We start from the raw sequence: 14,151 nt of genomic DNA, 5'->3' as shown, positions 1-14,151 counted from the left end.
CATGTGTGCTTGCATCCTTTTCAGGTGAGTTTCGTTGCCGTTTTATATATTAGGGTAGCGTTCCGACCCGTTCCGGGTACTTTTTCGTGATAAAATGTAGGTTTTGGGCAGTAATGGGTTAATGACAGCATATTGGTGCACCTTTCTCATTTCAAAATGTTTTCCATGTGTGTTTGCATCATTTTCAGGTGAGTTTCGCTGCCATTTTATATTTTAGGGTAGCGTTCCGGGCCGTTCCGGGTACTTTTTCGTGATAAAATGTAGATTTTGGGCAGTAATGGGTTAATGACAGCATATTGGTGCACCTTTCTCATTTCAAAATGTTCTTCATGTGTGTTTGTATCATTTTCAGGTGAGTTTCGCTGCCGTTTTATATTTTAGGGCAGCGTTCCGGCCCGTTGCAGGTACTTTTTCGTGATAAAATGTAGATTTTGGGCAGTATTGGGTTAATGACAGCATATTGGTGCACCTTTCTCATTTCAAAATGTTCTTCATGTGTGCTTGCATCCTTTTCAGGTGAGTTTCCCTGCCGTTTTATATATTAGGGTAGCGTTCCGGCCCGTTCCGTGTACTTTTTCGTGATAAAATGTAGATTTTGGGCAGTAGTGGGTTAATGACAGCATATTGGTGCACCTTTCTCATTTCAAAATGTTCTTCATGTGTGTTTGCATCATTTTCAGGTGAGTTTCGCTGCCATTTTATATTTTAGGGTAGCGTTCCGGCCCGTTCCGGGTACTTTTTTTCGTGATAAAATGTAGATTTTGGGCAGTAATGGGCTAATGACAGCATATTGGTGCACCTTTCTCATTTCCAAATGTTCTTCATGTGTGCTTGCATCATTTTCAGGTGAGTTTCGCTGCCGTTTTATATATTAGGGTAGCGTTCCGGCCCGCTCCGTGTACTTTTTCGTGATAAAATGTAGATTTTGGGCAGTAATGGGTTAATGTCAGCATATTGGTGCACCTTTCTCATTTCAAAATGTTCTTCATGTGTGCTTGCATCATTTTCAGGTGAGTTTCGCTGCCGTTTTATATATTAGGGTAGCGTTCCGGCCCGTTGCGGGTACTTTTTTGTGATAAAATGTAGATTTTGGGCAGTAATGGGTTAATGACAGCATATTGGTGCACCTTTCTCATTTCCAAATGTTCTTCATGTGTGCTTGCATCATTTTCAGGTGAGTTTCGCTGCCGTTTTATATATTAGGGTAGCGTTCCGGCCCGTTCCGTGTACTTTTTCGTGATAAAATGTAGATTTTGGGCAGTATTGGGTTAATGACAGCATATTGGTGCACCTTTCTCATTTCAAAATGTTCTTCATGTGTGCTTGCATCCTTTTCATGTGAGTTTCGCTGCCATTTTATATTTTAGGGCAGCGTTCCGGCCTGTTCCGGGTACTTTTTTTTCGTGATAAAATGAAGATTTTGGGCAGTAATGGGTTAATGACAGCATATTGGTGCACCTTTCTCATTTCCAAATGTTCTTCATGTGTGCTTGCATCATTTTCAGGTGAGTTTTGCTGCCGTTTTATATATTAGGGTAGCGTTCCGTGTACTTTTTCGTGATAAAATGTAGATTTTGGGCAGTAATGGGTTAATGTCAGCATATTGGTGCACCTTTCTCATTTCAAAATGTTCTTCATGTGTGCTTGCATCATTTTCAGGTGAGTTTCGCTGCCGTTTTATATATTAGGATAGCGTTCCGGCCCGTTGCGGGTACTTTTTCGTGATAAAATGTAGATTTTGGGCAGTAATGGGTTAATGACAGCATATTGGTGCACCTTTCTCATTTCAAAATGTTCTTCATGTGTGTTTGCATCATTTTCAGGTGAGTTTCTCTGCCATTTTATATTTTAGGGCAGCGTTCCGGCCCGTTGCGGGTACTTTTTCTTGATAAAATGTAGATTTTGGGCAGTATGTGGTTAATGACAGCATATTGGTGCACCTTTCTCATTTCAAAATGTTCTTCATGTGTGCTTGCATCCTTTTCAGGTGAGTTTCGCTGCCGTTTTATATATTAGGGTAGCGTTCCGGCCCGTTCCGGGTACTTTTTCGTGATAAAATGTAGATTTTGGGCAGTAATGGGTTAATGACAGCATATTGGTGCACCTTTCTCATTTCAAAATGTTCTTCATGTGTGTTTGCATCATTTTCGGGTGAGTTTCGCTGCCATTTTATATTTTAGGGTAGCGTTCCGGCCCGTTCCAGGTACTTTTTTTTTGTGATAAAATGTAGATTTTGGGCAGTAATGGGTTAATGACAGCATATTGGTGCACCTTTCTCATTTCCAAATGTTCTTCATGTGTGCTTGCATCATTTTCAGGTGAGTTTCGCTGCCGTTTTATATATTAGGGTAGCGTTCCGGCCCGTTCCGTGTACTTTTTCGTGATAAAATGTAGATTTTGGGCAGTAATGGGTTAATGTCAGCATATTGGTGCACCTTTCTCATTTCAAAATGTTCTTCATGTGTGCTTGCATCATTTTCAGGTGAGTTTCGCTGCCGTTTTATATATTAGGGTAGCGTTCCGGCCCGTTGTGGGTACTTTACGTGATAAAATGTAGATTTTGGGCAGTAATGGGTTAATGACAGCATATTGGTGCACCTTTCTCATTTCAGAATGTTCTTCATGTGTGTTTGCATCATTTTCAGGTGAGTTTCGCTGCCATTTTATATTTTAGGGCAGCGTTCCGGCCCGTTGCGGGTACTTTTTCGTGATAAAATGTAGATTTTGGGCAGTAATGGGTTAATGACAGCATATTGGTGCACCTTTCTCATTTCAAAATGTTCTTCATGTGTGTTTGCATCATTTTCAGGTGAGTTACGCTGCCATTTTATATTTTAGGGTAGCGTTCCGGCCCGTTCCGGGTACTTTTTTTCGTGATAAAATGTAGATTTTGGGCAGTAATGGGTTAATGACAGCATATTGGTGAACCTTTCTCATTTCCAAATGTTCTTCATGTGTGCTTGCATCATTTTCAGGTGAATTTTGCTGCCATTTTATAGGTTAGGGTACCGTTCTGGCCCGTTCCGGCGCGTTCTGGGTTTTACACACACCGTGAAGCATCACTCTAATATATTAATATATGCTGTCAAACTGTAAAACTAATTGAGAATTATAAATCCCGTAAACCCCTTAAATCCCCCCCCCCCCCCCACCGAAAGCTCATCTTGGATTTACAATGTATTCGCCTGGTTCGAAGCTTCAAAAGCGCGGACTCCGATAAGGTGCCAGGGATGTAAACAGTTAACTTTTCAGAATTTCTCGGGAAGGAAGGGCAGAGTTCGAGTCAAAATGAAAGTGAAAGTGAAAGGAATGAACGTGAGTGTAATAAATTCCTGCTGCAACTTTCGGTCATCTTTGATCAGGGAACGAGTTCGCAGCTGGAAGCAAGGAGACCCGGACTTCAAGCTGCCAAAATGAGTGCAACTCAGCAGGTCATTCTTGTCGGGTTGACTGGTACACCTCATACCATCGATGTGGCTACCAGCGAGGAAGTATTCAAATCCACAACCATCAAGAGATTCAAAGAGCTGGTGGCCAACAAAATAGAGAAGGAGGCACATATAAAAAACTTAGGTACGTAACAGTGGGAAAAGAGGTATTTCCATTTTCGGACTAACGGCTTAATTGCAGTGATGCAGTCCCCGCCCCCTCCCCAATCTACCAGTATATGTGTATCGTTTTCAGTGTTCTTTGCAACGCACACTTTGATAGCCTTTGAGTGGATTATTTCATGTATAACGAAAATGCACTTTCGGTATCGAATTGGCAACCTACAGCACAAAATATGTGGTCCATGGCCGCATACGAGACAAATGCCTTTTTAGTACACAGCAGCAGATGTTCGCTTTAAACATTCCAACATAAATTGAAGTCCGAAGTAAGTAGTTTCTTTTGAATTTGGAGAAAATCAGTGAAACCCTGACGCTCCAAAAAATGTCTTATGGCTCTGATATCGGCTAAACCGTGGGTGGCCAGCAAACATATTTGAGGTTGCTGGCAGTTTTCTTTTCCTGGTGATTTGTATTGACTGTCTTTTTAGGGACATGTTTTAAGTACCTGAAACTCAGGGGTTTGTCCCTGAGAGTGGGACGTTTGCAGAGCCAGAAGCTAATTTCCCAGGACCACACACATCCACAGTCTTGGCACACACGCTCACATTTTAGGGTGGCCCAGATTCACAATACCCGCTATCAGTATTTAAGAACCATGGCTATTTTTTACCAAAGTCTAATTCCTCACTATCGGAAATGGAGGTTTACATTCTATCAAAGACACAGGGTCCAGTCCTATGCATCATCTTTATCTATGTGCACCCAGGAAAGGCCACTCAGGCAATCACGTTACTACATAGCTCCCAACCTTTTTTGTCTCCAAGGCGGGTGAAAACACCCGATTTTCTTTTTGGCGGGTGAGAGGCCCATAGAAGTGAATGGGCGCCTGAGGGACTTGGCGGGTGATTCATCTGCTTTCAAGGCGGGTGACACCCGCCAAAAGCGGGTGAGTTGAGAGCTATGTTACTATGGCGGAGGCCATCTTCTTTTTTCTTCTTTTCACTGGATATTATGCTCGCACAATATGTACGAAGCCTGTCTCCAGTAAAAAAAATAATAAATTGAAATACAAAATAAAACATATTACACCCCCGACGTTGCCCTGGAGCTAGTAGCAATCAGCCCCTTGTCGGTGGTGTGTACATGGCTGTAATCACAAACAAAAATCATTCTATATCGATATGGCAAATTTAAATGGCTGTAATGGTCCTAAATCTTTGCCAAGGCTGTCACTTCGCTGGGGCATGCCCAGGCTCTGGCTGTTACTGGCCATGTACGCCCCCGGACACAGGGGTGATTGTTGCTGAATGAATGTAGTAAAGGAAAATATACCTTTTAGAAACATGTTTTAAGTAAAGTTAATAGTTTTGCGACAAAGCATGAAGCATAGCCATGTAATGAGATGACCCCAGAGCAGCCAATTACTGCAAAATCCATGTGAAACAAATGCAGTGTTAGCCTAGCTTCAATTTCAAAAAGCAGGGCAAGAAGATGGTGCACATCCTTAGCTAGAACAGACCAAAAGCATTGTCCAGAAGCTCTTTCCCATCACATCAGTCACTGCCATATCCTGGATCCAAGACTAAGGGGCTCCCAGAATAACTTTCCACCCTACATCAGCCACTGTCTTCTGTATGAATACACAATTGAGTGGGTGGGTTAATACCTCTGTATCTTTAATCGAATCTTTAGTCCACTCATGATAGTCAGCGATTAGTTAATTCCAGACAACATCCACATCCACCAACATTCAGATGGCACGCAGTTCTAACTCAAGATATCCATCGAAGACCTCCACCGGCTCAAGGCATTTCTCTCATTGATCCAGTCTTAGATGTCCAGTGCTTACCTGAAGCTCAACTCCTAAATGACTAAATTCCTACTCCTGACCTTCAACACTGAACAACCTGACATCCAGACCTGGCTTTTTACAATGCACCTCAAGGACTACACACTCCAGTTGGTGACCTGTACCTTGGGTTTCGACATCGACAGACACCTCACTTCAAACAGTACCTAGCAAGGAAGACACAAACCGCTTGCTACCAACTTTCTCTCCTGTGCAAAATCAAGCCATTGGCCCTCATTACAACCCAGGCGTTAAGGGGTTAACGGCGCCGTAAAAGGTGGCAGCGCCGTTAAACCCTTAACGCCTGATTACGAGGTCCCTTTGCGGGTTGCACTTTAACGCCTGCTTTTAGCAGGCGTTAAAAAACCAACCCGCAAAGGGACCTAGGAGCTAATTACGGCACCGTAATTTACAGTGCCGTAATTAGCGCCTTCCCCAGTCCCATTGAGCCCTATTGGGCAAACATGGGAATGGGGAAGGGCCATGGCGGCATTGGGAATTACCGCCCCGCCAACCTCGGAATGGGGCGGTAATTCCCCATTCCGCCATGGCGGAGTCGGTAAGTTACCGGCATGGACCATGGTGCTATTAGCACCATGGTCCAACGCCTGGGTGGTAATGAGGGCCATTATCTCAGAAAACAACTCAAGATCTGCTGTCAAAGTCTTGATTTTTTTTTACCTGCATTGTGGCCATGCCCTTTTGGAAGACCTTCCGGCATCTACCCTGGCACCCCTGAGATGTGTCATGCATGACTCATTGGCCCTCATTACGACCCTGGCGGAGAACCATGGTGCAATTTGCACCATGGTCCATGGCGCTAAGCTGCCAACTCCGCCATGGTGGTTGGCAGACTTACCGCCCCATTCCGACCTTGGCGGGGCGGTAAGTCCCCAATCCCCATTTACCCTTCCCCATTTTTGCCCCATAGGGTATAATGGGAGTGGGGAAGGCGTTAATTACGCCACCGTGAATTACGGTGGCGTAGTTAACAACAAGTCCCGTAGCGCCATGGATTTTTCCGCCTGCAAAAAGCAGGCGTAAAAATCACCATGGCGCTACGGGAACTCGTAGTCAGGCGGAAAGGTGCGCCATGGTTTACGCTGGCGTAAACCCCTTTCCGCAAGGGTCGTAATGAGGGCCATTGTCTCTTGAGCCCTCTGATCCAACCAAGGGAAGGACATGAGCTGACTTGAACTCTGTCGATGCAGGAAGGAAAGAACCAGAAGTCAGGTCTTCTCTGTCTTCGTCCCTAGACTCTGGAATCTCCTCCCCATCAACATCAACCCCTCCCCACACAACTAGAGTTCAGGAAGGAGCTCAAGACCCTCCTTTTCAAGGAATGGCTCAAACCTAACACCTAGGTCCACAAATGCTCCACTTCCCACCCACCTGACACTGGGTGATTTGATCCCTACTATTTCATCCCTTGGTTGTTCGTAGATTCCCTGCTGGCAAATTGCCCACCTTCCCTCTCCCCTGTTGATAGCTGCCAACTCCCATGATTGTCAAGTTCTCCGTTGCTTCTTGAAGCTAGGTCTGTACTCAATAAATACCCAAATAATAATAATAATAATGTTATGTCAAGACTGCAGGCATCCTATTATGCAAGTTTAAAACATAAATATAAATATTACATGGAACATGATGGGTACATTTATGATGAGACTGCAAAGGAACAACTGTGAATGACAACCATCCTCTGACAATAGGCTTAATATTTCATATGAGGTTAAAACCTTAAAGTTGTAATCTTCCATCCGCAGGAGAAAGAAACACATGACCCTTCAGAGGAAGTGACAAAAGATGAGGCCACTCCAAAACCTGCTGTCCTCATCTTGCATTTTGTCAGGGTTGTTGAAGAGATTGTAATAAGATATTTTGTGTCACCCCAGATTGTACATTTCATTTATTGCCATGAAGTTTGCATATTAGATGCAAACATTTGGAGAAAAGAACAACCCATCATGTTGCCAAGCCCCGGAAAGGAACTAATGTAGGAGTATCCCTTGACAGGGTGCAAGAGACAATATATAGTGAGACATTGTCAGGGTAATTCATAGAATTTTGCACAAAAGTGGCGCACGCGGCTGGCGCACAGTGTCCCCGTGCGATACACTGCGCCAGCCGCGTGCGATAAAATCCATTTCATCGCACAGCGTATTCATGGATTTTAGCCCCCAAAACCAGCCGTGGCGCAGAGTGGCGCAGCGACCCTGCAGCAGCGCCAGTTACACCCCCAAGAACGCCCTCGCGCAAGGAAAATCCATCAAAATCCCCAATTCTTCGCAAATGTCTGTGCTAACCCTGGACCAGTTTACAGGGCTGCCAAACAGCAAACGCCAAGCGGGGTCCGTGTATTACTGGGCTGCGCGGGAAGTTTCACACGCGATTGGCCCTGTGCGAGCGGGGTACGTGTATAACTGGGGAGCGCGGTAAGTTTCACACGCAATTTCAGTAGGGTACGTGTATTACTGGGGTGCGCGGGAAGTTTCACACACGATTTCAGCAGGGTACGTGTATTACTGTGGTGCGCGGGAAGATTTACACGCGATTGGCCCTGTGTGAGCGGGGTACATGTATTACTGGGGTGCGCAGGAAGTTTCACACGTGATTGGCCCTTGTGCGAGCGGGGTACGTGTATTACTGGGGTGCGTGGGAAGTTTCACATGCGATTGGCCCAGTGCGAGCGGGGCACGTGTATTACTGGGGTGCGCGAGAAGTCTCACACGCGATTGGCCTGTGCGAGCGGGGTACGTGTATTACTGGGGTGCGCGGGAAGTTTCACAAACGATTTCAGCTGGGTACGTGTATTACTGGGGTGCGTGGGAAGTTTCACACGTGATTGGGCCTGTGCGAGCAGGGTACGTGTATTACTGGGGTGCGCGGGAAGTTTCACACGCAAATTCAGCAGGGTACGTGTATTTCAGGGGTGCGCGGGAAGTTCCACACGCGATTGTCCTGGGTACGTGTATTCCAGGGGTGCACGGAAAGTATCACACGCAAATTCAGCAGGGTACGTGTATTTCAGGGGTGCGCGGGAATTTTCACACGCGATTCCATCAGGGCATGTGTATTTCAGGGGTGCGCGTGAAGTTTCACATGCAAATTCAGCAGGGTACGTGTCTTTCAGGGGTGCGCGGGAAGTTCCACACGCGATTGTCCTGGGTACGTGTGTTCCAGGGGTGCGCGGGAAGTCTCACACGCGAATTCAGCAGGGTATGTGTATTTCAGGGGTGCGCGGGGAGTACTACATGGGATTTGGCCGTGTGGGTCCTCCCAGGTGTTCCCTCTACACCCTCCCACCACAGGGGACTACCCTGCACCCCTACTCATGTCCCGCAGGCAGCCCATCCACCATGGGCATGCCCCCCAGCCAAGCCACATGTCACCTTGCACTACTGATCAACAACGGATGTCTCCCAGCACCCCCACACCCCAGCACTGTGGGGCACCTGCCAGCAGGCCCCCACTCATGTCCAACTCATGTCCCCCTGCACCCCCACCCCCCAGCAGTCAGGGGCACCCTCCACCAGGCCCCCACTCATGTCTCCCAGCACACCCACCCCCCAGCAGTGCAGGGCACCCCCCACCATGCCCCCACACATGTCTCCCAGCACCCCCACCCCCCAGCATCCAGGGGCACCCTCCACCAGGCCCCGACTCATGTGCCCCAGCCAACACGTCATCACAATCTAGATCCCTGGCCCTTATGGGCTGCCTCCACATGCCAATCACCCACCCAAGTATTGCATCCACCCCCTTAGAAATGGCAATTACATGATACAACCCCAATGGCAAGTATGTAAATGAACACATGTCCCTCACATACACACAATGGGTGTCAGTGAATGTCAAAACCTATATCATGATATGCATGAAACCAATGAGATGATACTACACATTGAAGTTTGATGAAGAACTTGTATTAAAAGCAACATAAATGGAATCAAAAATAAACAAACGACAATGGGAATTAAAAACCAAAAGCAGCATGTCCGTAAAATAAAGTAAAACCACAAATCATAATCCAAAGGAAAGGTGTCCAAAGTCACAGTTCAAAAAAGTAAATCCAATGGAAAATCCAAACCGAAAACCATTGCTCCATGGGTAAATTCCAAATAAAAAAATAAAATCCAACACTCAACTATATACAGATAAACAATCCAGGGTCCATGATCCCAACAGAAGAAATGAAAACTATCTAATAATACTACCTAATAAAAAAACTATATACAAAAATGTGGTCCATTGTCCAAAAGGTAAAAAAAAAATTAAAAAGCAAAGAAAACCTAACACTAACTACATAACTATTTACAAGGGCAGCGGGCTAGTCCGACGGCTCACTGGTTGTTGTTATGGGCCAGGGCATCATCGAACCCCTGTTCAATGGCTTGGAGGCAGGCATGTTCCCTGGCCCCGAGGTCTCGCAGGGATAATGCAGTGTCCAGCTCCAACTCCCTGCGAATACCCTCGAGGCAGCCAGCCCGCCTCAGTGCCCTCCGCATGGAGTTCTCCGCCCTGACCATTGTGAGCCGTTCCTTCTCTGCCCGCTGCCGCTCCGCACCTATCTGCTGGCCCAACCGCTCCCACACGGAAGACACTCCCATTCCAGGGTTCTCCTGCCCTCCGGCCGATGCCTGCACCCCTGATGTTGATGGCCCCGAACCATGATGCCCCCCACGTCGAGCCTGCCGATGCCTCCGACGCAACTGCCTGTGCCAGCACGACGGCATCCAGGCTGATGGAATCCACCGACGCCGTCGTGCACGTGCCCTGCCCGATGATGCCGTCACATCCTCCATCTGCTGGGGTCCAGTTGCTGGTGTGTCCATCCCTGCTGGACCTCCGACTCCCGACTGTGGCAGGGATGGGATCCCCACCGAGTTGGCTGCGTTGGTCGGGGCAGGTCCACAGGGGGCCCTAGTGGCATCTGGGCCGGAAGACGGCATGGAGATCGACTGGCGCAGAGCCTCCACAGAGGAGGAGAGGGTCGCCAGAGTGCCCGACACATGTACGAAACCCCCGACCATGGCCGCTCCCAACTGGGCCACATTGGCACGGTGCTCTTCGTGATGACGTGTGTGCTCCCCCCGGGAAGCACGCACCTCATCACGAATGACACCCGTGCGCAACGCGACACCAATCTGGACCTTCTCCATACGGCCAGGGGTCCCCTCGTCCGCAGGTGGAGGGGAGTCAGATGACATGGACATTCCCCCCACCTGCGGACGGGCCTGGGATGGGGCATCCCTGCTGGTGCATGGTGGTGCAGTCACAGTGTCAGGGACAGTGACATGCACAGGCACCTCCACGGCGACCTGTGCTGCCTCCTGCCCCTGGCCCTGAACTGCACCACTTGCACCAGCAGGGATGCCCCCACCAGGCCCCATGTGCGCTCAGTAGCGGCCTCCTCCTCCTCTGTGGAAACCACCAACCTGGATGGCTCCACCCCGTCTTCTGCTGTTGCAAGCCCCTGTGGGGGCTCACCCACCCCTTCCGCTGCAGCCGTGGGGGCATCCCCGCTGCTTTGCTCCACAGCGCCGTCTCTGCCCTCTTCTTCACTTTGTGCTGTGTAGAGGGAGACATAGAACACAAGCATCAGGGTACTGTACAATGGTCCCCTAGACAGGAAGCAATAGCAGATGATTGGCACTGTCAAAGATCCCTTCCATCATGTCCCTCCACAACACATGGGTCAGTGCAGGCAAAACACATGCAGTAACAGGCATGGCGCATGCTATGGACATTAGCAAACATGTCCAAGGGACTCTTGAAACATACAATGTTGTTTTTGAACTCACATGCATCATGGGTCATGCCTATCACATGCACACACTTCACCGTACTTTCATCCATCTGGACTCGTACACCCCAGACACAGTGGATGCAAGGATAACTAGGCTGCATCAGTGATTCTGAACATTGTCACAGACATGTGTCATGCATCCATGGCATTCACAAGTCACAGACATGCAGGTCAGACACACAGACATGGACACCATACATGCACATGGCATCAGCACCCATCCCTCACCCCCACCCATGTCCAGGAACAGAGACTGGCATGCTCTCATGTGTCCATTCCGCAAAGGGCTCCCCATGTTGCATTTAAACACATACACCAACCGTGTGCTTCACACATTAATGTTCTCAAATGCATGACCATGATGTCCCTGCACACACACACACACACGCGTAAATGGCCTATGTCACACATACAGGCAAGTATCAGACAACCAGCACACTGCAACATACCCTGTCTCACACAGCAATGCTTGGCCACTTAACGCTCGTCTCCAGACGGGTCTGCCTCTCAAGGACCTGGACGTGGAGCGCTGGGGATATGCGTTCCAGGACCCTCATCTGATCTTCCGACAAGTGGCCCCGGCGCCCCTTAGCATCCGCTGCCTTCAAGAGGCGCCGGGCCTTGTTGAGGGTTCTGGACCTGAAGTCCTTCCAGTGCTTCTTGACATGATGGAATAGTCGGACTGCCACCCCCTCCGCGTTGATGGCAGTCACGATGTCCATCCAGATCCGAGTCCGTCCTTCCTTGTTGGCGCGTGATGATCCGAAGAGGGCATCATAATGCCCCAGGACAAGCTCCACCAGGGCACCAACTTCCTTCTGACTGAAGCTGGTGGCCCTCTGCCCCTCTGGCTGGGGGTCGCCAGTGGTCTCGGATGGTGTTTGCCCCGACATGGCGACCCCCGAGGCAGGCGTGGTTGGGCAACTGGGTCCTGGGGCTGGGCTGTGGAGCGATGGTATCCCAGTCGGGAGTCTTCTGCTCCAGCAGGGGTGGACACAGCAACTGGACCCCTGCAGATGGCTGATGGGCAGGCTCCAAATGGCAGGGCACGGTGGCAGCAGGCAGGCAGGCAGCAGCAGATGGCTCGTGGGAGGCTGCTCGGGGCTCTGGTGGGCAGTAATCCGGCCTTTTGGGCAGGAGCGTGGTCTTCCGTGTGCTTACGCGTGGCCAGCTTGATACGGAGTGATTTGGCACGTGAAAATTCTGCACGTCAGCGTGTAATTCGAGGAAAGGCCCTTAGCGCGTAAGCGCATCAGCACGCATACGCGATTCCATTGGACCAAAGGCCCTTAGCGCGTAAGCGCGTCTATGATGTTACGCGCACGTGCGTTTTCCATGGAGCGTAGAGAAAATAAGCATGTCAGAGTGTCATAGCGTGCAATTGGTGGAAAGGGCCTCAGCGCGTATGCACGTCTGTGACGTGCGTGCGCGGGCGTTTCCCTATGACTGCACGTCAGAGTGTCAGCTCGTGTAATTGGAGGATAGGGCCTTAGCGCGTACATGCGGAAGTGACGCTGGATGTGTGGGCATGTTTAAAAGGTACGTGTAGAATGCCATTTCCTTGTACGTGCTTTTCATGGCGAGCGAGTGGGTGAAATCTGTACTTCTTGTCGGTTCACACGCGATTTACTTCATGGCGTTCCAAGTTCGTACTCCCTGTTACCTCTGACAGCTTTTTCTCTTTTTGTCTTTTTCCTGGGCCTGTTTCCTCAAACAGCGTTCACTTCTTCTGTTGTCCTGTCTCCTCAGACAGCGTACAATTCTTCTTTTGGCAGGGGTGTTGCCAACACGCACATGCGCGTATTTTTCACGCGATTTTTCCTGGTAGACGGTGAGTCGCGCATGTATTTAACATCTGTGCTTGCCCGCGTGTGTTGCGTACCCCTTCAGAGGTCAGTCTAGGCTGCGTGTGACACGCATAGGTTCATTTTTGTGTTTCTGGGTGCCACAGCGTAGTGCAGGTTTATTTTTCCACGCACGTGGTCTAGGAGGGGTTGCAGGCACATTATCTCCCTTTTTTGGGGTGCCTGTGCGTTGCGTGACCCGTCATCTTCCCCCAGGGGTCACATACAGCCTTGCTAGAGCACTAAGGTACAAATTCCATCTAGTACCCTACCCATTTGATCCCCAATTGCCCAGGACAATAGTTTACTGCAACTCCCATACGCACAACAACATCAGTGCCATGGTTGGTGTTAAGACGGATTTCTGAACTCTGTCCTGGTGGCGCAGAAGTTCAGAAGGCCAACCTAATTACTTGGAACAGGGTAACCTCTGGACGAGCCAGACCAATCAAGGTAGCGATTGCGGCGGTCAAGACTAGGTCTCAAGAGGGGTGAGGGTGACTGAAAGCCCGCAATGAGCACACAAAGGAAGATCACTTACAAACTACTCCAAACAGTTGTTATATTAAAAATATATACACATTTATTCCAAGGCCTTTAAAACAATGACCGTAGCGAGAAAATCACAATATAACGATAGTAAACCAACACATACCATATCAACACAATATATATACAAATGCGACAGTCTCAAGCGTTAGATGCACGAAATGGGTAGTCCACCTAAAAGGGAAGGAAGACAGGCATTGCGAAATAATGCTTAGACCCAGTTCGCCTTCAGAGGCACCTAACTAGATGGAAGTCCGAGCCCTGCGAAGAGTGGAGCCTTGTGCTCAAAAGTACCTGCACGTGCTGGTGCCAACGGGCAAAAGGAGAAGCTCTTCGAGGGAAATCAGGCAGTTCAGTTTAGTGCACAAAAGAAGAAGAATGAGTTCCGCGACTCAAGCGCAGCCTCCGCAGTGGGCAGAAGCAGAGCGCGAGTACGGAAAAGGGTGCTGTTTTACACAGCGGGGAAAAGCAATGGGCTCCTGCAGGAGGGCGACCAGATCCTAGCTATGCTACTCACCGGTCCCCGATGCAAGCAGACCCAGGCTTCTC

General features: G+C 48.9%; 1 protein-coding gene across 1 annotated transcript in view; it reads left to right on the top strand.

Annotated features, from left to right (window-relative positions):
• The first annotated feature begins 3,282 nt into the window (after positions 1–3,282).
• LOC138491604 (uncharacterized) overlaps positions 3,283–14,151 on the top strand; it is a 53,428-nt gene continuing 42,559 nt past the window's right edge. The window contains exon 1 of the mRNA XM_069618210.1: positions 3,283–3,573. Within this exon, the coding sequence (XP_069474311.1) occupies positions 3,414–3,573 (160 nt within the window). The 5' untranslated portion in view covers positions 3,283–3,413. The remainder of the gene's footprint in view (positions 3,574–14,151) is intronic.

This window comes from Ambystoma mexicanum, chromosome 10 (genome assembly GCF_040938575.1).
Source record: "Ambystoma mexicanum isolate Mex_15411 chromosome 10, UKY_AmexF1_1, whole genome shotgun sequence".
Taxonomy (NCBI): domain Eukaryota; kingdom Metazoa; phylum Chordata; class Amphibia; order Caudata; family Ambystomatidae; genus Ambystoma; species Ambystoma mexicanum.
The sequence above is the reverse complement of the archived record's forward strand: the minus strand, read 5'-3'. Positions and strand labels throughout refer to the sequence as shown.